This window comes from Tauraco erythrolophus, chromosome 1, assembly GCF_009769465.1.
Source record: "Tauraco erythrolophus isolate bTauEry1 chromosome 1, bTauEry1.pri, whole genome shotgun sequence".
Lineage (NCBI taxonomy): Eukaryota > Metazoa > Chordata > Aves > Musophagiformes > Musophagidae > Tauraco > Tauraco erythrolophus.
The window spans coordinates 22,307,791-22,331,827 of NC_141465.1; the positions used below are offsets into that span (position 1 = coordinate 22,307,791).

Consider the following 24,037-nt stretch of genomic DNA (forward strand, 5'->3'; position numbering starts at 1 on the left):
TATTAAATGCAATCTGTCTAACTGCTTATAAAATAGAATCTCTTGCAATAGGTATCTCTAAGCAAATCAATATAAATATTGAACTCTGACGTGGTAAAATATGGCTCATGAAAATGATTTTGTGTAATTTTCAAGAATTATTCCATTTGTGCTCAGATACAATGAACAAACAATTTTTACCATACAGACAGTGATCAGTGACTCTTTTAATCAAGACCAAAACATGCCAAATAAGGGATTTTTTTGCTGAGCTATACGACCTATGGAAGATCTTTGTAATTTCAGATCTGTATAATTCTATTGATAAAAAAAATTGTTATTCATTTGCATTGATACTGTTTACAAGAACATCTCTCTGCTTATATTAGTTTGTATAGGTAGAAAAGGGCTTGTTCTAATTTCCATGGCAGTTAAAGGGTGTATCTCTCCCCTCAGTCAAAATGCACCAGGACTGAAGATCTAACAGCTCTCACTACCAGCTTCACTGGTGGTGCTAGGGGAGGAGAAGATAAGGAGACATCAAAGAAAAAAACCAAACCATATTACTTTGATTGGGCAAAATCTATTGTTGTTCTTAGTGATTTTAGTGAGAAGCAAATTAATTTCTTATGCAGTCATCATATGTAATTAATTAATTAAGTCTATTAAAGTAGAATAATAGAACAGACTCTTCGTGACCATTTGTCCCATAACTCTGCGTAACAATTCATTATAAAGACAAATATTAAACATAAGCAAAAGAGAAAACACATTTCAATGTGTCTCTGAAAGTAAAAATAACCCTAAATAATTGTGACTTAAAAGTCAAGTGTGCAGAAGTTTTACAGCTGATTTTCAGTTCTTTCTTCTTCTTCTTCTTTTTTTTTTTTTTTCAATCAGAATCAGTAACTCGGTATCCTAACAAACTGTGCTGGGAATGAAGCAAAACTTCAGCTTTAATTTCATATTCCATCATGTAAACATTCAAATCTAAACCTCCCTCCTTGAGTTTTCTTTGCAATATCTGGAAAATGTTAAGATACAGTTATTGTGCACTCCTCCTTTCTTTTCACTTTATTACACACATCAACATTATGTCTCTGCCACTTGCAAAGAGAAATGCTTAATAGCGTAGATGAAATCCTTGTCTGAATCTTTGGTTAGCTCTAACTAAAACTCAAGGGCCTGGAAGACAACCTGACTTTTAAACAGTTTAAAGGAGCAACACCATGGTTTCAGAGGAATTTAGCAGTTTGAGCTCGGCTCACGCAGTGCCAGTGTTTCCCCTCAGAGAATCCCACATTTGGCGTTGGATGAAAACCTCGGTCTCAGCTCAGCCATAAAGAACAAAACACCATTTCTCTCCGAGAGCAGGTATCTTCAAGTCATTGCTGAGGCTCACTATCAGTACAGAGCGAGGAAACTCGCCTTGCACACCGTACAGCAACTCCAATTGGAGGAAGTCCAGACCGAGGGATGTCAATTTAGATTTCCCACAAACACTGAACTCACAGGAGACACTTCAAAATGTACGGAAATGCTGCTTCATCCAGGTCAGCTGTTCTCATTTGCCCTCATTTTTTAATATAATGTTTAACCAAGTGAAAACATGGTATATAAATTCCTAGCAAAATGCTGGTTTGAGTCACTAAAAGCCCTATGAAAAGAAGTAGCATGTATTTTCTCAGTGCAAGAAAGAACAATTTAGTTGTTCTACAGTATGATAAAAGCAATCAAACTAAAAAATGAGAAACAGCTTAGAAACAATGAATGCAATTTGTTATATGTCCTCCTTAACACCCATAAATGCAGCCTGGAAGAGTTAACAGAAACAGATATACAAAAATTAAAATTCTCTTTTGAAACAATTCCCCCAAGTATAATGAGCAATTTCCTTCCACCTCTAGAAAAAAACAAGCCTAAACCAAGCCCTCAGAAAATTGAGGTTTTGCTTATATGGTAACAAAGGAAAACAGAAGTAGTTTTGTTATTTGAAGAGTTTGAGAATTTACAGATCATTTAGACTAACATTTTCAATCTGGTTTTGTAAAGCCATAGTTTCCTGGCTGGTTTAAGTCAATCTAAGTGTTGACTATAAGATATAGGGGCAGTCTGTCATTTTGCTCCCCTTCCAGCTGCACATTCCCTTCCTGCAGTGCCGGCAAACACCTTGCCAAGTGGTGAATCAGATCAAGGAACAGATCCAGCTAGTAATTAAACAAGAAAAAGGAAAAGTAGAACCTTATTTTTCAGCTGGATGAGGCCACATCAAGATAGTGGTGGAAATGAGAGGGAGTGCTTTCAGATCACCTTAAGCACACTCCCAGTTTACGTTACCAGGTTCTGCTCAATTTCTTCTAAAAAATATGCCAGGATGTCTTTAAAACTATAATAATTAAACAAGATTTATAACTATTATAACAAGTTTGAATGTTTTTCATAAAAGAATAAATTGTAATAAGCACAGAAGTCTATGAATTGTAGCAGAAATGCAGCTATTCCTTACTTTGCACTAGGTAGGGTGGTACAAGATATTAGGTGAAAATGCAAATGTGAAAAACATTCATTTTCTGATTTACAGATATATCAATATTGACATATTAATACATACCAAATGGAAAATATCTAGCAACCTGATTTATTTATTTATTTATTTATTTATTTATGTATTGCCAGTGCAAAACCCTTACTGCATTCCTAATGGAAAGGCTTCTGAGCTATTAGTGAGATATGTAAAAATATGCAGAATTATAGCCTGAAGGAGATTACACTAGAAATTCAAGGGAAGCGACTTAACATACTCATGCACTAATAAGTTAACCTTCTCAATTCAGGGATTTAAACTTTAACTCTACGGCCTTCAGTTGAATCTGGATTTCAAATCGCAGCAGCAGAGATACAATTCTTAAATCTTAATTAGATTGGCAAGCAGTCTGGCCCTAGGGTGAAGGAAAACCTGGAAAGTGGGATTGAGCGATACACTATTTAGTTCAACAAGGGAAAAGGAAGAAAATTATAGGTATTGACGCTCCATCATTGCCATATTCCTGCAGTGTATTCAGAATAGCAATGTTTAAGTAAGGGTGCAAAATCCTTGGAATTTCCAAGGTCCAGAGCAAAGAGATGAAATTCAGTGGTGCTATGGTAGTAAGGTGTATTGAGCAAGTCTCCTTTAAGGTGCAACTGACAATCAGTGTTCTTCTACTGAGATCAAAGACTGAAGAAGCACCCACTAGCTTTTATGAGCTATGAACACTATGTACATTTGGGTCTCCAGTACAGCTGTACATTATGGATACAGTATATTATGTAGAGACCCAAGTTCAACCTAAAGGGAAATACCGATGCTTAAGAAAAGTACATTATGTTCATATAAATCTGTATTTTTCAAAAAAATTTCTTTCGCTGCCTACATTGCATCAACAGTTTATTCATTCAGATTCTGTGCATTAGTTTAGCATGCCTTTCTAAGCCCTTTTTGATGATCCACATGGTAGCTTTCCAAGGCATGCAAAGAGCCAGAAGCAGTGAAGGAAGAAGAGTCAGAATAATTAAATATCTTCACTAAAAGAGAACAATTACTAAATTCAGCAATACGAAGTAGGTTCAAAATACACATTTTCCTACATAACTGTTGTATTTACTCTACAAATAAATGTTGTGCTGATCTAACTACACTTATTCTGAAGTCTTTTAACTTCCCTGTGTTCATCTGTGAAAGCATTTACCCAGCAAAATACCTAAAAGTGCTTTAAGATAACATTTTTATGCTGCTCCTGATTTATGAAATATATATTCCTAAACCGAGGTCTTCCCCCTCCTTTTTATGTGACTGGCTGACTTCTCCAGTAGAGTGAACTTTTCATGAAAGCTAGGATATAATTGAGTTTTCTTTCAAGTCTTTAAAGCTTTTTAAAATTCATGAATTTCCTTATCATTTTGCAGCAAAGCAAAGTATTTTCAAATCCTTCTTTAAGTTTAGTGTTTAATATTAACACATTTTAAATGTTACAGAAATAGAGTGGAATAAATTTTCACTTTAGAAGTGTTTGATTGATGATGTATTTTACTGTTAGGAACAAGTTGGTGTCACTATTAACAGTCTTTGGTTACCTGTCACAGAGCTGTCTAGATTATCCATACTGGATCCTGGAGTATGCTCTAGACCTCTTAGCGGCCTACTGATTTCTACAGTTTCTTCTTCAATATCATCCTCATCATCATCATCATCTGGAACATCTGTTTCCAAATCTGAAATAAGGTTTCCAGATACATATCCTAGGGGCGGAACTGGAGCCTGAGGAGGTTGTGTATTGCTTTGGATGTGCCTACACAAAGAAAGAGGAAAACATCATCAGAATGGATGAGACTTCGTAGCCCATAGTCAATAAAATATAAGCCCTTCAATAAGACCTGAAGAAGATTTACAAAACGTGCTCGTTAGGTCAAACTCAAGAAAAATCAGTTCACTATAGCTTCTAATACCAGAGTACCTGCACAATTTCCAGTCTTAAATCTACTTCCCCTCCTGTAAGATGGAGAAGGTCAAGACTGTCATTTTACAGACGAGGAACGATGTACACAGAGGCTATACAAACCAGGTAGGAAGACCATGGGAAAGTACAATTCTGAATCCCAACCTAGCATATAAGAGTCTTGCCCAATATTCCACCTTGCAAATCGCACGTTGAGTCAAAATTAAATTTCACCCCTTCTGCTTAAACAGATGCAGTGCTCTTAAGTAGAACTCACCCTAAAAGACGAGGAAATGACCAGTAGGACAGAAGAAATTTTCAAGGCAAATGAACCCATTATCGGCGAGGCCTTTTTATTTTGCTCTGTTGCAAGTAGTTTAATTGATTTAATTGCAGCAGTATTAGGGCATGCATGTGTGAAATTACTGCACGCAGCAATCACAATTAAAAAAAGAAAAACAAAGATAAAAACCACCCACAGGATAGCTAAATGACCAAAGGTAAGCATGGGACTTGAAGTTTCATTTGTGTAGCCTCTGAGAGGCTAGAGTGGAAAAGAACAACCATCAGCTTTCAGTGCAGCAGTACAGGTACACAGCAAGCTGTGCCAGGGGAGACAGGCATGGCTGGCCTTGGCAGAAGAGCATGTACTATGCTTGAAACTGCTAACTTAGGCACGTGGGAATCCTTGGGCAGTTGTTCATGAGGTGCCATGACCTGATTTGAATTGGCAGTGCTCTGGAAGGGATCCAGGATTCTGCTGGTCTCTTGCTTAGACACCAGCATAACAGAAAAAGCTACAACTCTCACCCGAGTGGTCACTCAGCTCTAATACATTTTCAATTAAATCTTTGTGCTGTATTATTGTCTACGCTTGATAAGTTCAGTAATTCTCTTTATTCAAACAGTTGTGGGTTTTTTTTTTTCCCCTAATGTAAATCTATGGGATCTGAGAACATCATAGTAAATGTTTTGTACCACTGGAATCTCTCTCCACCTTGGTGTAGGTTTTGAATTACTGCTTATTCTGAAGCTTATTTGCACAAAAACGCTTCCCTTCTGATATTCGCCCCCCTTCTGATTAGCTGTTCTTAAATACTTTTCTGCCTGGACACCAGGTTCTTAGCTATGCAGTGTTCAAAACACTGCGCTAAAGGGCACTACCATTTAACTAACCCTCAATAAACAGCGTGATTAGCTCCCAATCAAGCAAAATACTTAAGTATATGCTTAATGTTAAGCATGTGATAGAACAATTGAAGTCAATTTCTCATGTACTTGTAGTTAAGCATATACTTAAGTGATTTGCTGGATCAAGGCCATAATGATTATGCACTTTTCCAGTAATCTCTAATGTGCTCTTTCTTAAATTTCTAGTTGGCTGATCTCTGTATTTCTCATCTGTTACTCCTACTGTAACCTATCTGACAGGTCTCATCTTGTTCTTCGGTTTTCCCCCCTCTACACTGGACAGGTTAACTTTGTGAAAAGAAAACGAAGAAATCTTCCCTCCCACCTAAGACAACGGAGGAATTTCCACTGGCTTTGAATTTCGGTATTTGCCGAACAGCATGATATCTGACCAGCCAAATAATATCAAAGCATTAAACAACTCCCTGTCACAACTACTGCAAAAATAATTTGTATTTGCAACTCTCAATGTTTACTCTAATACTTATTATAAGGTCCCAGCATGAAAATATAGGTTCTCTCTTCTATATTTTTTTCAGATTTTCAGGCTCGATTATGGTGACCTTACACAAGAGTGACGTTAAAATCTGTCCATTCCTAAGCACATTATGAAAGTTCCCAATCGATTTTCATTTCTCCAGAAAGGGAGCAAGACCTTTCCTGTCAGCTGCAAGAGGCTCTGCTACAGAGTTCTACTACGTTATTCGCTCCCAGACCGGCACCTACTCTTTGTAGGGCGTAGAAAGGGTAACAGCTGCAAAACGCAGCAGCGACTGGCTGCGCAGACAGGGTACGCATCTGTGTGCTGGCTCAGAAGTCAGCTACCTTCAACAGGCCAGGTCTCGCTGCTGCCTGGGATTTGGGTCTGTCCCACAGGCGGGCCGGGGTCCGTGCTTGGCAGCGTGGCACTGCAGCGGGACCACAGGACCCTGCTGATCGAGCGCAGATTGCAGACAAGCCTCGGGGCTTCGACAGTGCCCGGGGAAAACAGCTGGCTATGATTTGGCACCGCCTGCCTACCTGCCTGATCTCTTTATGGTAGCTCAAGCTGAATAACTTTGTGGCTTTATTTACCAGGGAAGAAAGGCTGCTCCTCGGCTGGCAGCGTGCCATTCGTTAACTAGCTCTGCTCCTCTCCTCCGAGATTTCGCAGGCTTTGTCTGGATAGAAAAGTTGTGAAAGGACAACTGCCGCTTAGGGAACATCCAGAAAGCAACTGACCTTCACCGTATCCCCAGTCTGGTGCAGTTGACAAGTTCTTTTTCAGTCCCTGAAGAGACTGCTCCTGTTTGTTTTGCAGGGGAAATGTTACTGTGGTATTTGCTTGCTCTTCCTTTAAATAGGCATAAAGCACACTAAAACACTAGATCCATTTTGTAAATTCTAACGACTTCCTTCCTGCTATTTCTGGGTTTTTCCCTATGAATCAGAAATCTTCATGGTATTTCAAATTACAGTCAGAGATGCAAATGCTTCATTCTCATGTGACACAGGGTAAGAGCTGCTACATTGCTATTTCAGGTGACTAGTGTTATTTCTAATCAGGAATTTAGAAACTCAATACTTTTGAAAATCCTAAAAAATTCATCTTTTGCTAGCCTGAAAAGAGAGTACTCTGAATTGTATAGAAGTTGTCAGTAGGTAGGTGTTAACTCCTTAGTTGAATACACGCAAAACTCCAGTGGAATATTATTTAGATTTAACATATTACCAAGCATTATGGTTTAAAAAACATCTACTAATGTTTAAGGCCTTCACACTGTAGATACAGTTTTTCTATGTCTTCAATTTTACTGCTTTGGAAACATTACTGAAATGTTGTTGAACACGGTCGATATTTACGTCATCAAGGAATACATTATTATTATTATGCTTTCAGTTCCCAGACCGCAGGTGCCCCTTTCAAACATTTACCATGTCTGCTTTGCTATATCAAACTGGTAAGCCCTTGTTAATTCATCAAGGTGGGCTTGAAGCATTGGCTGCATCTCCTCTCGTGGAGAAGGCGTGAGGGTTGCAGTTGACTGTTGCCCAAAGGAGATTGCAGGAGATGAAGCTACTCCTCGGACAGGAGGTGTGGGAACACGATCATCGTCTTCTTCAAGCTCATCCTCCATGCCCTGATGCAGGTAGGTCTGAACTGGCAAAGGCGGACACCAACCATCACTGTCATATCTAAAATAAAAACCAGGTAAACTTAGTATATATCGAATATCTATAGTGCAGTAGAGTGTATACAGGATTTCTGCTACAGTTGGAATCCTCGTACACAGTGTGAGCTTTAACATTTATTGAAAATAGGGTCATAATTGCTTAAATTCACTGTCCTGTGTCTGTTTAATTTTTCCCACAACTGCTAAGCAACTTGTTCAAATGCGCAATAAAAAAATTACTGATCCGTTATCATATTTTTTAATCGTGATTAGATAATGTTACACCACAATCAACAACAAAAATGAACTAACTCACTTCCTGGATCATTCACCTAGGAGAACATGTTGAAGATTGACCTAGACATGAAACCAGCAGAATTCTTAAAAGGCAGAGAAAGCTTTACATAGTTGCACTTATGCACTTCCTTACTCCCATTCTCCCCTTTAATTGTCTATAAATTTATTATGTGTTTTTATTTTGTAGCTTAAATAAAAAGGTACACTTCCAACACAAATTCTAGTCTTGCCACTCTGCAAATCTATATCTACTGTGATGTGTAATACATTCATGTCGCAGTAGCACTGACCCTGAGCATACGCCATGTCACGGCGCCAGCTGATAAGATATGTTAGCACAAATGTTGACAGCTCTGCAGACACCCTTCTCCTAACCCATCTTTACTGGGACTTAGCTAGGCATGACTAAATTTCTGAACGCTTTTAATACACCTGCCCAAAGTAAATTAGAAGATTGACAGCTACCAATACTCTTCAATATCAAGTTCTTCTCTTCATATATAAAAGACGTTCTGATTGGTTTTTGTGGTTCAATTTTTAGTCTTATACTAAAGGTGTATGAGGTGATGCTACATTTGATCAGGGCTAGAAGTAGAAGCTTTATTTTCTGCTGCTGCTTCTTGTGTAAGCTTTGCCAGCAATTCAATCCTTTTCTGTCTCTATCTTCATTACAGGACTTTTTGATTCAGTGTTATATCACAGTATCATCCCATGAACCTGTCCTTTAGAGACAGATGTTCCAGGACACGAAGGCCCTAGGGACTGTGGTCATTCCCTGTGCATTATCTCCCCAGAGTAATTCCCTAATCTGAACACAACTTCAGTTGTGTGCAGCTCTGCTGATGATTACACTACTCAAATCTGAACACTGTCTGCTCTTCCCATCTTCAAAACAACCCGTCAGTCTGAAGTCCCTTGAGCATCTGCACACATTTCTTCTGAACTTCTAGTGTATTCCAAAAATACCTCAGGATAGATGGCTCTTTTCAAAAAGCAACCAGATAACCAAAAGTTCTCACAGCTCCTTCACTGTCAAACCATCTCACACTCTAAAGGCCATTCTCCAAGCATCATCTAAGTAATTTTATCTTCTTTCCACCTTCAAGGACTGCTGACAAGGTACATACTTTTTTTCTGCAACGCAGGCAGGCAATGCATTATACAGTTAATTTATCAAACCAGTTTAAAAATACTCCTTTAAGGCTCCTGATTTGTAAGGAAGGAATTGCCAATTTCCCATAGAAAAATGAATCACTGTCAATTTTAAAAGTGTCAATCTGGGTTACCAAAGGGCTGGGAAAACCAAGACAGAGAAGTTTCAAAACTTGAATTATGAACGGAACATTTACTTTAATAAAAATTCAAAGATTTCCAAAATTAACTAAACTAGCTTTTCCTTATTCAAAAGTCTGTAGCCTATATTTAGAAGTACAGATTCAGGATAGCTAAAACAACCTGACTTAATCATTCAAAAATCTGTGGAAGACATATCTTGTAATTAATGCTGGTTATCACTTTAAATCGATACCTAGGTACAACCATATACAGATACACAAACATACGTTTGTGCATAGAGGTGCAAATAAACGGAGCATCTCAACACTTGCCATTTAGGAGCTTTGGAGTGAATTATCATGAGCATTTTCATAACACAGAGATTTAGGAAATCGTGTATGATTCATATTCAATTCCTTAGAAGACAATTAAGATATGGCTAGCTCTAATTTGTCTTTCCTCGCAATATTCATTCATGACATTGCCACCGAAGGGTGAAAGGACCATCCTAACTCATACTGCTAAAAATGTACAGTGCAATAGCTCTGCCACTTACTTTTATCTCTCAACCTCATGCTTTGGTATAATGGCTTCTTCTTTAAAAGGGACAGGGCAGAAAGATACTCCTTAGTGACTTTTCAGTAATGCATAAAAGAGCTTTGGATGTGCTCGCCTTTTGACCCTACTTGCTTCAAATCCCCAAATGTTCAGCTTGATAGTAGAAAGATTTCTTAGTAAAAAGATTTCTTAGTAAAAAGATTCTTCACAAGTACCATATCTTTACCTAGATTTTGTTTGAAATGGAAAGGAGCCTAAGCCTGAAGTTCAGGATATTGAGATTCAAGATTTCAGGTACAAGAACCTTTGTGTCCATGATGTAAGATGTCCAAAAAAGCCACCAAGTCTAACTTGCATTTTACAAAACAAAACAAAAAAAAAAAAATTGCAAGAAAAAAGTTGGCAAACCTAACAGACTACATAGTAACTACACCTCATATAAATGATACTGTTATTGAAACTTCTGGAGCCAGCATAGTGCATATTGGTCACATCCATGTTCTTTCTGGGTTTTTTTTGATTAAATACAACTTGGTGAAAAGGCATGCAACCTTTTTCAAGTACTTATTAAAATCTAAGCACTTTAACTTCACTAGGGATCTCTGATAGTAATTTCGTGATAATTAAGTCCCTACATAAGTTCTGGTTAACAAACATGACTTTCTATGTTTCTAATAATTTTTATTCTATTCTCAGCATTTTTATTCTATAGTAATCTTTTGCTATTAAAAAAACTTGGTTCATTACATCAATAGATTTCCTTTCTTCAAAATAAAAAGTAGAGGTTACAGGTAAGGGGCACATTTTATAACAATTCTGTTTCATTACACACATTGTTGCAGCAAAGAAAGCTTCCCTCTTTAGACCTTGCCAGAAAGGATTTTTTGATATAAAAGATATTATCTTCTTTACCTTTTCTAAAGATAGAAAATTATTATCAAATATATTGACACCCAGCAGCTAATATTCCACTTTAAGGTGTAATCAATAGTAAGAAATAAAAATAACCAATGATAACAATATGAAGACTGCCTTTACTGAGGTTGGCCTAAGATCATGCACATTATTTGTGAAAAAATATAAGTAGATGATAATGGATAAGTAATAAGCATTACCTTACTCTCAAGATTATTAAATAAAACCAAGCAAAAGCATCTTCTCTGAAAAGGGAGAGAAAGGGAACATTCTTGATTGGGACCTACTATAGGAAAAGAGAAACTTCAAAGACTGCAGTATATGCCAGAGAAAATTAAGGAAGGCAACAAGAAACAAGCACAGACTTTGTAGAAAACCATAACAAAGGGTAAAGTGTCACAGGAAAAAGCTTGCCAGGGAACCAAGAGTAAGAGGTCTTGGTGACCAGCATCATTCCTCCTAGCTGAACAACAGATTGTTTATGCAACTGGGGAGTCAAGCCCTCTGACACAAAGGATTTCTCTAGGAGGTATTTCCATTTACCATTTACGCCATTTCATGGTCCTGAAAGAAAATCCAAGGTGTTTGCTTCCTACAGCACAATTATTTTAATGAAATGGCTGCACACGTGTTTTAAGGATATAGACTGATAAAGACAATATTATATAGTGAAACCATCTTAAACACGTTTTAGCTTTTGTCACTGACAGAACAATGATTCTCAAAAGCTCCAACAGAGCTGACCACAGTAAACTATTTTTCTATACACTCTGATTTGTCTCCAGAGTTTGATAACCTGGTATTTCATACAATTTCACTTTATAAAAAGCATTCCCTATTTTTTTTTTTTGTGCAGGAATGTCTTTTTCCTCTCATTTAGTGCTTTTTGTGTGATTTTGTGTCCTTGAAATCAAGTTTAAGCTACCCAAAAAGAAGTGTAAGGTTTCAGAAACTCAGGAGTTGTTTATATAATAATAATAAAAAAGCCTATAAATAGCATGCCTTCCTCACTTGTGAAAATTCTTCTAAAAGCCTGTGAGAAGATTATTATCCACTGGCTGATCTTCTAAAATTAATCCAATTTAGTGTGGGTTTTTTCGTGCTGTTAGCTCTAATATTTTTAAACATCAAAGCAGTGAAAAAATACAAGGAGCCAGATTAGGCCATTCTTACTCACTCTGAGTCCCATCATCTGCAAAGCAGTCCCAGTAGAACTCAATTAATCTACATGTGAAGCGAGATACTTCTCAGCATGAGTAAGCAGAGAAGCCCTACATGATGATGAAGCAAGATCACTTTTATTTCCATCTTCATTCACTATCAAGAGAAGCTATTCAAACAGACCTCCTCCATAGCCTAATAAGCCTATAAACCTATAGGGATAAGGCACGCTTTAAAAAAAAAAAAAAAAAAAGAATACTATTGCCACTTAGCAAAATTTAAAAAAAAAAAAAAGCCTCATCTCTGCTAATCACAGATTTTTCTTCAAAAGAAAAATAAAAAAATTACCCTGCTTCTTGCTGATCCACCCCATAGTGTTCCAGCTCTGTGCCTGGAAGTGGTTGCACGGGAGGTGGTGGGAGTGGAACACTGGCCCAGTTTGAACCATTATTTTTCTGGGGCTTGGCAGTATTTTTGGTTTTCTTCTTTTTCCCTCCTTTTCCACCTGCAAATCCAAAAAGAAAAATAAAATGTTAGAGATATAATGTGGGGAAGAAAGCTAGCTATTTAGATTTCTTTGAAAGAATTCTAACTCCAGATGGCATGCCCCAAAAAAGATGTATTTATATCTCAGCAGAATCAGCATCAACATGCTAATGCTGTTACAAGGTCATAAATAATAATAGAATCATAGAATGGTTAGAGTTGGAAGTGACCTCAAAGATCATCTAGTTCCAACCCCCCTGCCATGGGCAGGGAAACCCTCCACTAGACCAGGTTGCCCAAAGCCTCATCCAACCTGGCCTTGAACACTTCCAGGGATGGGGCATCTACAACTTCTCTGGGCAACCTGTTCCAGTGCCTCACCACCCTCTGAGTGAAAAATTTCTTCCTTATATCTATTCTAAATCTGCCCTCTTTCAGTTTAAATCCATTGCCCCTTGTCCTATCACTACACGCCCTTGTAAAAAGTCCCTCTTCCATTCCATAGAATGGAATGGAAAAATATTCTGAATAATTGGTGAAAAATCACTTCTTTTTAAAACTCCATACATTTGCACCACAGTAGTGCACAAACAAGGAAAGGCATGTTTTGCCGTATCAGAAATATATTTACTGATTTATTCATGTTGGCTTTATGACTTCTTGAATTCACTGTTAGATAAAAATACAATAGACCAATTGTCTATTGTAGCAAATTATTTCAAGTGTCAGAATCCAATGTTCTCATCCAACGTGATTACGTTTTGCATAATTTTTGTTTGAAAACACAGAGGTTAAGGACACAATCTAAGAAAGCTGTCATTAGACTCAATATTTATCAGCCAGAATGACAAGTGTAAGTTGTCAAAACAAAAAGAAAGTGTTTTGTTGACAGAAATTTACTAAGTTCCATTTTTTAAAACATCAGGAAGTCATCTGTATTGTTTTAGGACTGTCTACTTCATAGAACTCAAATATCTCATGCTGCTATGCAGAAGAGCTTCTATTTCTGATGTACAACTCTAATGGAGGAAGCTAGTAGACATGAGGTGAGCAATGCATTTTGCGTAAGCCCTCTTCTCTTTTCTTATTGTCCTTGTACCCACTTCTCCAGTTGAGACACTTCTCTTTGTAGGAAAGTGATCTTAAAGTAAAAGCTCTCTTCCCACTTGTTTCACTTCTTTTATTTTTCTCTGACTCTTTTTTCTTGTCAGGAATTCATTAAGAGGAATATGGCACAAGATTTCAAATCCCTTGACTGCTTGGAGACCCATCTATTTATTGCCATTTTGTTGTGGCTTTCAAACTCTCTGGATTGCTGGGTGGAAGAATGGTTTGTCATATGCTTTTTCAGTGGCAGTCGGCCGGCAGTCACTTGTCCCTTGCCTGTTGCAGAAAGCACAGTCTAACCCATCTAAGCTGCTTACGTCTCTTACTGATTTATAAGGATTAGTCAAAAAAAACTATGTAAAAAGTTCTGAACAGTAACGAATCAGAAAAGCCACAACTGACTCGTCAGGCACAGTGGCACGCTGTGCACTGGCAGGCACCACCCTTCTTGCCATGGAGAAGAGATACAGAAAGAGGTATAATTCCAGCAATAGAGACAAGCCCTTGTTACGGGACTTTTCGTCTGAGAGACAGTGACTTTCTTTTGTTATCTCCAAATGTCAGCTGGACCAAAAGAGGAATGAATAGGGAGGGAAGAAACAGGATGATTCTGTGATTCAGAAGTAGCCAAGACTTCTCTTTCCACCTTCTGTTATGGCTGCTAGAGACTGGCAACAAGTCCGGCAAGGTTTCTAATCAGCCTGGCTGGCAGCATGTTGCAAACAAGACTTTGCTTTCCACTACTACATTCCAGAGCAGAGCTCTTCCTTCCTTATCGTGGAGTACTTATAGTAAGTCCAGCCAAGATCCTGTCATTCACAATTGTGAACTGAGCTGATATTCTGTCTATTAGGGTGCAAGACAGGTTCTTCCCTCCTTTTGTAGCCTGGCAGAGAGGGAGACTTTATTGAAAAGGGAAAGAACATTTTGATCAACAGGAAAGAAACCCCAGTGATGCTGGCATGAAACTTTTGGAGGGAAAATGAAGCTTTCAAAGTACAGGTATGGTGGAAAGCGGAGTTAGAAATAGGGTCACAGAACAATATGAAGGAAGAACGTTAATTTTAATTTGTGAGACACTGAGGGGAAATTTTCAAAAGTTAGCAGGAGTCAAAGCCAATAAGAGCTAAGGCAGGAGGGGCTGCGCTGGGAGGAAAGCATATACATGAGAGAGAGAGAGAGAGAGAGAGTGTGTGTGTGTTGCAGGAATATTTAAACTAGAGGGAAGAGAAATGCAGAGAACTTCAGCTTAGAGATTACCTGAGGTGGAAAGGGAAATTTTGGAAGTGTAGCGTCTTGGTAATCTTAGGAGACTGGTAAAATGGAGGTTGGATGTGTGGGGTGTTAGTATGGAGTCAATTGGATTTGGAAGGTTTTGGAGTGAAAGGTCAAAGATAACGGAGCTATTAGAAAGAGTGAAGGAGAGAGCTGAGGAACTGTTCGGATGAAGAAATAAAAGAAAGGAATTCCAAGATCATTGCTGGTAGGGAAAGCAGCCTACACCATACAGTTGGGCAGGAGATTTCTCTTTTGTCCCCGTGGGCAGAGTTACTCCACTGTCAGACTAGTGGAACAGACACCTAATACATAACTCCTGATGTGTGTTTGAAAACTGTTGCACAGAAGCCTTATTTCCCCATAGCAATGATGCTTGATGTTTCAATGTCTCCTCACACTGAAATTCAATTATGTTGTTTAAATCTCTGGATGATTCAGGTCCTGGAAAAAGAATTTGCCAGTCAGGCTGATGATCATAGTACTGACATAAGCTGGGAGCTGTGCAAAGCACAGCCACAAAATTTCCGTGCCTCACAAAGCAGTTGAGTTTTTAGCTATTTTCCATTCCACAGTGGGATAGGATTTCTCATTATATTCATATGAGAGAGATAGAAACTTAGTCAGAATAATAAGTAGTACTTAAAGTACTACACAAGGAAGTGAGAGAACAAGTCCCTGCTCACCCCGATGGGGATTACGTAATCAAAGCTGGTCTCTGACTCCGGTGATGGTCTAATTATCAGACTATTTGAAGGTCTCCCCCAGTTTCTCATGTATTACAGACATAATTGGCCTGTATTAAAGACATAATTAGTGGGCAAGGGAGACCAAAATACTGACTCTGCAGTCCAATAGTCTGATGCTCATCTGAGCATTGAGGCATCCAGGTGTGAGCTGCTTTGATCACAACAGGAGTGCCCTGGCCATAGAAAGACAGGCTAACCTGAAGTTTCTGGATGTTGTCAGTAAATGTACTTCAAACTGAGAAACACTACACAAAATCCGTTTCACTTGAAATATTTGTTCAAAGTCCAGCTTTTGATCAACTGGCATTTTCCAATGAAACTTTGCATTTTCTGAGAAAACTCTTAGGCAGCTGTAACTGTCAACACATCTAAAGCGTGATACTGCCCTCTGATAACTCGCACATATGTACCTCAGCATATCAATTTCTACATTTTCATGCAGCCAGAGGAGCAAGCTGATTTCCTAAGCTACTTGCCAATACATGTCACATAGAAGGAACAAGAACCTTTCTTGAAGTATCATATGAACTTAGCTCCCAGAGAGCTCTCTGTCAATGTCATAAGCCTGTTTTCTGAGCTCACTCAAATCAGCTAGTGCTCCCCATGAGAACACAAAAGTTGCAACTTTGGGTATTTGAGTTATGGCCCAATTATCATAGGCTTCTAATCTCAACATACAATTTGAATAGTCATTTCAATTGACATAAAGAAGCCATTTCTAGGGTTGATCTGTTACTGTTCTGATTACTCCAACTCATAGTGGAAATTCAAAAGGCTACGGATATAACAATACTTTGAAATTTAAGTCTCTTCAGCTTTCCTGCGTTTTGGTTAACCGAAATAGCAGACCTTCATTTTAATTCCTGGCTTTTCAGTTTTTGTCTTGAAAAATAAAATGACACAGTTATATATAACATAAGCAACAAGTAAGCAAAAGTAAAGAAATCAAGAAAAAGGTGTGTTTAAATATAATACACAACCACGTGTACTGCAGTCATTTTCATCCAATGAAAATGCATCATGTTTCCAATATAACATGCAGCGCACACACAAAATTTACATTCTGTTTGTATGCAGACTTGGCACAATTTTTGAAACTCCAGTCATCTTGCAGGGCCCTACATTTGTTTCTGAGCTGCTTCACTGAAAAGCAGCATTTAGAAACAGCTCGTGGGAGTGGGGAAGCTGCTAACAACTCAACAAAAATATTAATCTCCTCATGAAGTTTGGAGTGGAGAGACCCATAAACTGAGGATTGATGCAGAAATACATTTGCTCCACGAGAAGTGCTGTCCAGGAAAGGACGTGACAAGACAAGGTTTGCAATTGCGCCGACAAGCGCTGCTCGGGAGGATTCTCCAGTTATCTCCAGAGGAGTTTTGCAAACAGCATTTTTTTTCAGTGGAGACCAACGTGCCACTGTTCGCTGATGTGCCGGTGGGCAGGTGCCCTTGTACCTACCCGCCTGGGAAGTTCTCCACCTCCAACACACGCTGCTCACCAACACCCCTCCGTCCCTGTCCCTCGCCCACCCACGGCGGTGGAACCAACCTGAGAGGCTGCCACTCCTTTCGGAGCTGTTGTGGGAGCTGGTGGTGCTGAAATCCTGTGACTGGTTGTGTGGCAATCTATTAGCCAGTCCCTCAGCCACGCGGTAGTCAGGGATGTAAAGCAAGGCTAAGGGTTAAAGGGCAAACGTCACCGTGGCATTGTGTGAGTAGTTGACAGCACAAGCACATGCAACACATGCAGTTAGCAAGTCAACGGCGGAGGTCGTGGGGCAGCAAGTTTGATGCTATTTTTTTTTCAATGTATACCTATCCCGGCCTAATGGAAGGCAGATGGCTTGGTGGTTAGCACAAGACAAAGAGGATTAAAAGCACAGAACAATTTATGTTGTGATTGTGTGAGGTTCACCACGCATGCAAGGTGTGTAAGCGTTAGTTACGGTAAAGATGAGCAGTGTCTCACATACTAAAAAGATGTTCTAATTCATGCATAGATGATACGGTACAAAGCCAAGGGCTCCGGAAAATAAGAGCTGTAATTACCATTGTTGCCTTTGCCTTGGTCTGGGAGAGAGTAACCAAATCCCATCAGGTCGTTTTTCTGCTGAATCGAGCTTTTCCACTGAGGATCAGGTAAGTCGACAGCCAACTCATGGATGCTGTTGGAATGCAGTATCTGGGTGGTGGCATATGGCGTGGCTTGTGTTATTTGGCTGGAACTGTTGTAACTAGTTTTCGTGGTGAAGTCAATGCTGCTGTAAATGGCTCCATCAGAAAGCATAGTAGCGGTTTTATCTCCTTGCCCTGGCACTGGTGGCAGCACATCTGTGGTGAACATAGGGGAATGAAACAAATCATTGATGCACAGGAAGCCTGAAAGTATCAAGGTTTAAGATGAAAAATAAATGTGTCATTTTGCACGTTTGCATTTCAGCTGAGACAGGTCCATGAGCCAACGAAGGGAAGATGATGTACAACCATCACCAAGCTATCAGCATCTGTGACAGGCCTACCACTTGTCCTTCACGTCTCACTGCCTAAAACCATCTTTTTTTTTTTTCCATACCTTCAACTGTGAAAGTGAAAGTTTGGAATTTTTCTCTACTGAAGAATGTTTTCAATTGTTCGCTCTATGTCAGAACCAATGAAAGTGTCTGGGCTTCAGAGAAATGATGAAAGGAGTACATCTACAAATCACAGAGCAAATTTTCCCAGCAAATACGTATCAAAACTCTTAAATGGATGCCAAAGCTCTCAAAATAATTTAAGGGCATCACCTTGACTTCCGTAAAGTTTTATGCATCAGCTTATCTAATTTTCTTTTTGACATTAGGTAGTACATTTTCCCTTTTCAACAAAAGAAAAACCTGACAAAACCAAGTTGTTCCTGATATGTGAAAGAAAATCTGTTATTCTGAAGGGATTTAAGTGATCAGTCTCTTAAAATGGCAAAGCAGTGTTGATAATGGAGAACAACTTGTTCAAATACTCCAGTACATTTACCTGAAAAACAGTGTGGCATATTTAACTAAATATCTGTTGACTTTTCTACATTTTTTGAATCCTATCACACACTGCAGTTTGTACCTTTAATCAGTTAGATTGGCAGCCTCTCTCCTTACTAAACATTGTAGTGACCTTTGCTGGTGGAATACTAGATTTAGAAGCTGAGACTACTGAAGTGTGAAGAACCTAATGATGACTGGCGTGATGTCCCAAGGAGAACCACAGCTCAGCAGATAACACTCTTTCTGCTCTTTCAGAGGTCAATATATCAAATGGTACTATTTTTACAGTTTATTTAGACGCTGAAAAGTTGAATCCATTCTGGAATTTACTTGTTAGAAAAATGCATAATTTATATGCCATTTGCTTTATATAGCCAGATGGCAGATATGGATTCCAACTGTTAGATCGTACTTGAGATAATGCATACTCCTATAGTGAAGATGTTCAGATCCCATTCTCGGTATCACAGACTTTTTTTATATATCTTAAGCTCCGAAGAGACAAGATGATTCTTGCACCTAGACAGGGAGTTAAGCTTAGTTCCAGTCTCAGACATGGGTTTTGTGCAACCTCAGGGAATACAGTTGTTCTCTCACTGTCTCAAAACTTTTCCAGCAATGAGATATGATACCATGGCCTCCTCCCACTGTTTTGTTGTTTGTTTGTTTTTTTCCTGGGATGAACACTTAGACCACAGAAATATTTTCTACTGCATTCATGTGTGCAACAGTGAATGTTTTAATATGGACCCTAGTAATATCTGCAGTCTCAGGGCAACAACGTAATATTAACAATAAATATGGCAATAACAAGTGCTCAGTAGAGAGACTGCAGAAACAGAGATTAAATTTGGGTCTATCAGTATGATCTGTTTTCGCAGACAACCACGACAGGGAAATGGACACAATCGAGCATTTAAAATGCCTTAATTGAATTAACTGATATCTGCAGATAAATTGTAAGTGCCAAAAAATTACAACTAATGCAAACTACAGGTCATATTTCAAAATTAGGTTATTACTCTCTATCTGCATATATCCAATGTGTTTTCTAGAGGCAGTATATGATCATAAAAGCATCTAGGTGCAAATATAGCATGAGATGCAAAAGACAAGCCGAGTCCTATCTTTCTTGCATTTCATTCACAATATGAAGATTTTTCCTTTCCACCATTGGTTTCATCAAAGCATAATGGATTGAAGTTTAGTAAATAAATTCTGTTGTTGATGTGTAAAATGAAGTAAATCCAGCTCAACCTGTCTACGTTGGATTTGCAGACTCATGGAAGTAAAAACTAGAAAAATGCTCATCTCTCAAGAACTCAGGCATACATCTATCTTTTAGAGTTTCTGGCAACTGAAGAAGTATCATCTCTAGACAGTTATTTTAAAATGGAAAAAATACACATTTGCACACACTTGAAAGGAAAGCTGCACAGCTTCCAGCCAGCCAAGAATTTTCAGTCATTCTTACTAATGAGCTGAGGTTCTCCAGACATTCTGGGAATTTTCAGTACAACCACAGATTACTTTTTTGACCTCAATGAGAAGTACACAGTAAGCACTCAAAGAGCTATTAAAGTGCCATTTTATAAAGTGCCATAATCACCTACTAAAAATCAAGTGTGATTTTCCCACCAAGCTGTCATAGTAAAAAAAAAACACACTGTACATTTCAAATCAAAGATGAACACACGTTTCCCACTGGATGCTTTCCCAAAAAACTCTCCAAAATTGAACTTATTTTGTAACTCTTGAGATAAATGAAATACTGTTGAAGTACTTCCTGAGGGAAGTTCTTTCTTACTGCCTTGGGAGAGGCAGCACCATTTTGTGGCCTTATGCGAATCCAAACCTAACCTGTGCTTCCCACTCACTGCCTCGCTCTCAAATACCTATCTAGGACATAACGTGGTTTTCACTCTTAAAGGCAATGTTAGAACTGCGTGCCTCGGCTTCTGAGTTTCCAGAGTGATTGATTGCCACTTTACTGTTTTCAAAATCCTTACAGATCTTTCATATTATCACAGACCTTTTAACCAGTAAAAGAGGCCCAAATTCTATCTATACAGTTAATCCATGTTATAAAACATCTGACTTCTAATCCATCTTTAGTGCAGAAGCATCCAAACTCAACTACTGAAACAGAGAGGGATAAGTGGTCCCACAACAGCCAGAATAAAAGTGTAAGCTGAACTGTAAAGATCATGGGTGGAATTCAGCTGCTGAAATTCCAAATATAACTGTTGCATCTCTTGGTAAATTTGGACCTATGCCTCACCCACACCGAAGCCAAAAGTTTTGAAACATGCTTCCAATTTCAGTCGTATAGAGCCAAATGCTAAAAGAAAACGGTAATTTTTCTGTATTATGTGAGCTTATGGAAAGATGGAAAAGTACTGAAGGGTCTTATTTTCAAGATATTCACAACAAAGAAGCTGGCAGATATTCAGCTGCCTTTTAAATATTATCAAAAGTTTTTCTTACTTTATAATTTTCTTTGTAAGACAAGAGCTTTATAACATTTTTATATGGAAAATAAATCTAGAGCGTTCTGTTATAATTTGAAGTCACAGTAGTCAAACCACAGGCAAAAAGTTTTGCATGGGAACATAAAACTGATGTGAGGGATGGTTTTCAGAAACAGACTCTGGTACAGTTCAAAACTGAATTATTTTCACATTTATCAGTTTTACAGATTTTTTTCATTTTAATGTACTTTTATATATAAAGTTGTCTTGATTTTTTTTTTACTAATTTATGTCTTAAAAATATTTACATACTCATTTATATTAGGAAGTCTTGTTCTGAATACCACTATGCAGAACTAGCTGTGTTATAACATCACAGAAACCAGAAGAGAAAGAGAAGTGAATGTTACTATGACTTTTAAAAATCCCAGTCACACATCTTGAAATTCCCATTTGAGTAAATGTGCGAAAAAAAATAACCCCTCTAAAGATTCACCACCATAATTATAAATGATTACCTCATCTCCCCAAAGTGGAGTACCAAAGTACCCCTCCCTCAATTCAAAATGGAAATAAACCCCTAAAAAATCTAAATAGTTCCTTTTATGTGTTCTTCCCTCCAATAAGAAGGAAAGTTTCTGAAGATCTTTGAAGTCTTCTTCACGGATTATGGTTGAGACTGAGAGCAGTCCCTCAACAGGAAGGGGATGGGTAAGGTGACAGCAACAATGTTCTTCTGTCCTTCTTTTGCTGAAGGAACAGTCTTACTGCATCCCCTGAGTTCTTCTCTGCTCTTATGGACATTCTCTGTTCCTGGCTACATTGTCCTGCACAGCAGATCGCTCAGCTCCACACAAAAGAAACCGAGTTTGAGCAGCAAATGCATTTCTCTTGAGATGATAAGCAGACCCTGCCTCACCACTGTGAGGTAAATTACAAACTAGACCTATGTTTTAAAGACGTAGAAAGAGACAAAGCAAAACGAACATTTTAAAGTCAATTTTAAATCAAATCTTGAGTTAAACACAGAAAAACCTGTAACGATAAAAATATTACACAGTGTTTATCATGGACGTTAACTAACAGAAGCCTATTGTGTGCTGTACAGGGACTTAGTAGAATGAAACCTACCTCCACGACCGAAATTGCCAAGATCATTGGGTCCACTAGTGCTGTTGTTTACCGGCAGACTTGTGGCAGGCCAAGAGTCTGCAAGCCACGGATAACTGGGGTCACTTGCATTCAATAGACCTGGTCGACTGAAGCAGAATAAGAAAAAAAGATATACATACAAATATATATATATATTTTTACAAAATTAAAATATCTGTGAGACAACTAGTGGTTGAAGAGACTATATCACTGTTCTTCTAACATGGTAGGTAATAAACAGTTCAGGAGACTTTAATTTATTTCAAATCAAAATTGCGTAGCCTTTGATGATTTAAAGACCTTGAGCAGTTAATTAAGGATATATACAAATCAACTTTGTCAGTAGAAGTGGGACTAGGCATCCGTCGTGATTCTGCCAGAATCCAAATGAACTCCACTGTCTGTGTGAAACAGGGGTTAGGCAGCACCATCACGGGATCCTACACCAGGGCTGCATGATAAATTACCACCTCAAGGGAGCCATCACTCAAACTGATTGCTCCGTATCAGCCATTTCCAGGACTTTGGGCTACTATTTCTTCCTTCCCTTGCATCCCAAATGCACGCCTGTCATCTACAGGCTGGTAACTCTTTCTTTGAGCATTCTCAGATGGTTTAGAGGCAAACAGGTTTGAGTAGGATTAATGGAAAGTCCACAGCTATCTTTATCTGCCACTACTGCACGGCTTTTATATCCCTGTAATTCCCAGCTTTGAGAGCAGTATTAAACAGTGAGTATGTTGAAAGAGAAGGTTCGCTCGGGCCATAAGGCACCATGTCTCTCTCACCCCGGGATAAATAGCCAGAAATTCAGCAAGGCAGGTGGATTGTTTGTATTTGTATTTAACAGGGAAAACAAATCATCTCCTGCAGACACCCTTCCCCCTAAATGAAAACAAAACCCCATCCTCAGTTCTGCAGCTTTTCTAGGTTATTAATGCACTCATGAAGTTGGAGCAACATCTCCGATCATTGTACGTTATAGACCCCCGCCTGGCACAATCCCTAAGAGAAACATCGGTTTCTATGGAAACGGCAATAAGAAGACCCAGTCGCTTTCTTGCCACATCTACTCCCTCTCATTAGGCCTAATCTCTTTTTGCTAAAATATTGATTAAACGGGAGATTGGAAGTTATTACCAGGGCCTAATTACAATCTCCATATTGGCAAAGGGAAAATAGATGAGGATATATGGGTCCGTTATCAGCTTTTATCAATTTCAATTGAGTAGCCAAAGTTGTGGAATCCAGTCCTATCAATCTACAGCCTATTCATCATCCATGAATCATTTATTTCGTGATCGATTAAGTGTAATTGTTCACTCACAGCAATTTAGGAGGAGCCAATAAGGAGTCTTAAACAACAGCAACTTCATTTGCTAATGTCTAATTAATGCAATAAACATCTTGGTAACAAATGAACACATTCCTTGTGATATTTACTACTCATTTCTTCCAGGGCATCTGGGAGACGTGAAACATCTGGGCTTGATTCCTCCAAAGTGCACAACAGATAGGTCATTAAACCTTGTGGTAAGCTACTTAACTCCTGCTAGCATTGTCAGTCTTCCAAATGATCAGTTGTTACCCAAATGCATCACCTCTAGCATTTTTCAGATCCCTAATCTTAAAAATAAATAGGATGGAAAGACCTTTATGCAGAGAAACATACCTTCCATTGCTCATTAGTCCTCCATCTCCTCTTTGGAAAGTGACTGTGTTTTGGTTGGAAAAACAAAACAAACAAACATACACACACACACGCACACACATATAA

General features: G+C 38.5%; 1 protein-coding gene across 1 annotated transcript in view; it reads right to left on the minus strand.

Moving 5' to 3' along the window:
* Window positions 1-4,205: 4,205 nt before the first annotated feature.
* ROBO2 (roundabout guidance receptor 2) overlaps window positions 4,206-24,037 on the minus strand; it is a 442,630-nt gene continuing 422,798 nt past the window's right edge. Inside the window, exons 19-24 of the mRNA XM_086631322.1 lie at window positions 23,933-23,975; window positions 22,240-22,367; window positions 17,673-17,954; window positions 12,353-12,509; window positions 7,579-7,820; window positions 4,206-4,282 (exon numbers count right to left, since the gene is read on the minus strand). Of these exons, the coding sequence (XP_086487448.1) occupies window positions 4,206-4,282; window positions 7,579-7,820; window positions 12,353-12,509; window positions 17,673-17,954; window positions 22,240-22,367; window positions 23,933-23,975 (929 nt within the window). The remainder of the gene's footprint in view (window positions 4,283-7,578; window positions 7,821-12,352; window positions 12,510-17,672; window positions 17,955-22,239; window positions 22,368-23,932; window positions 23,976-24,037) is intronic.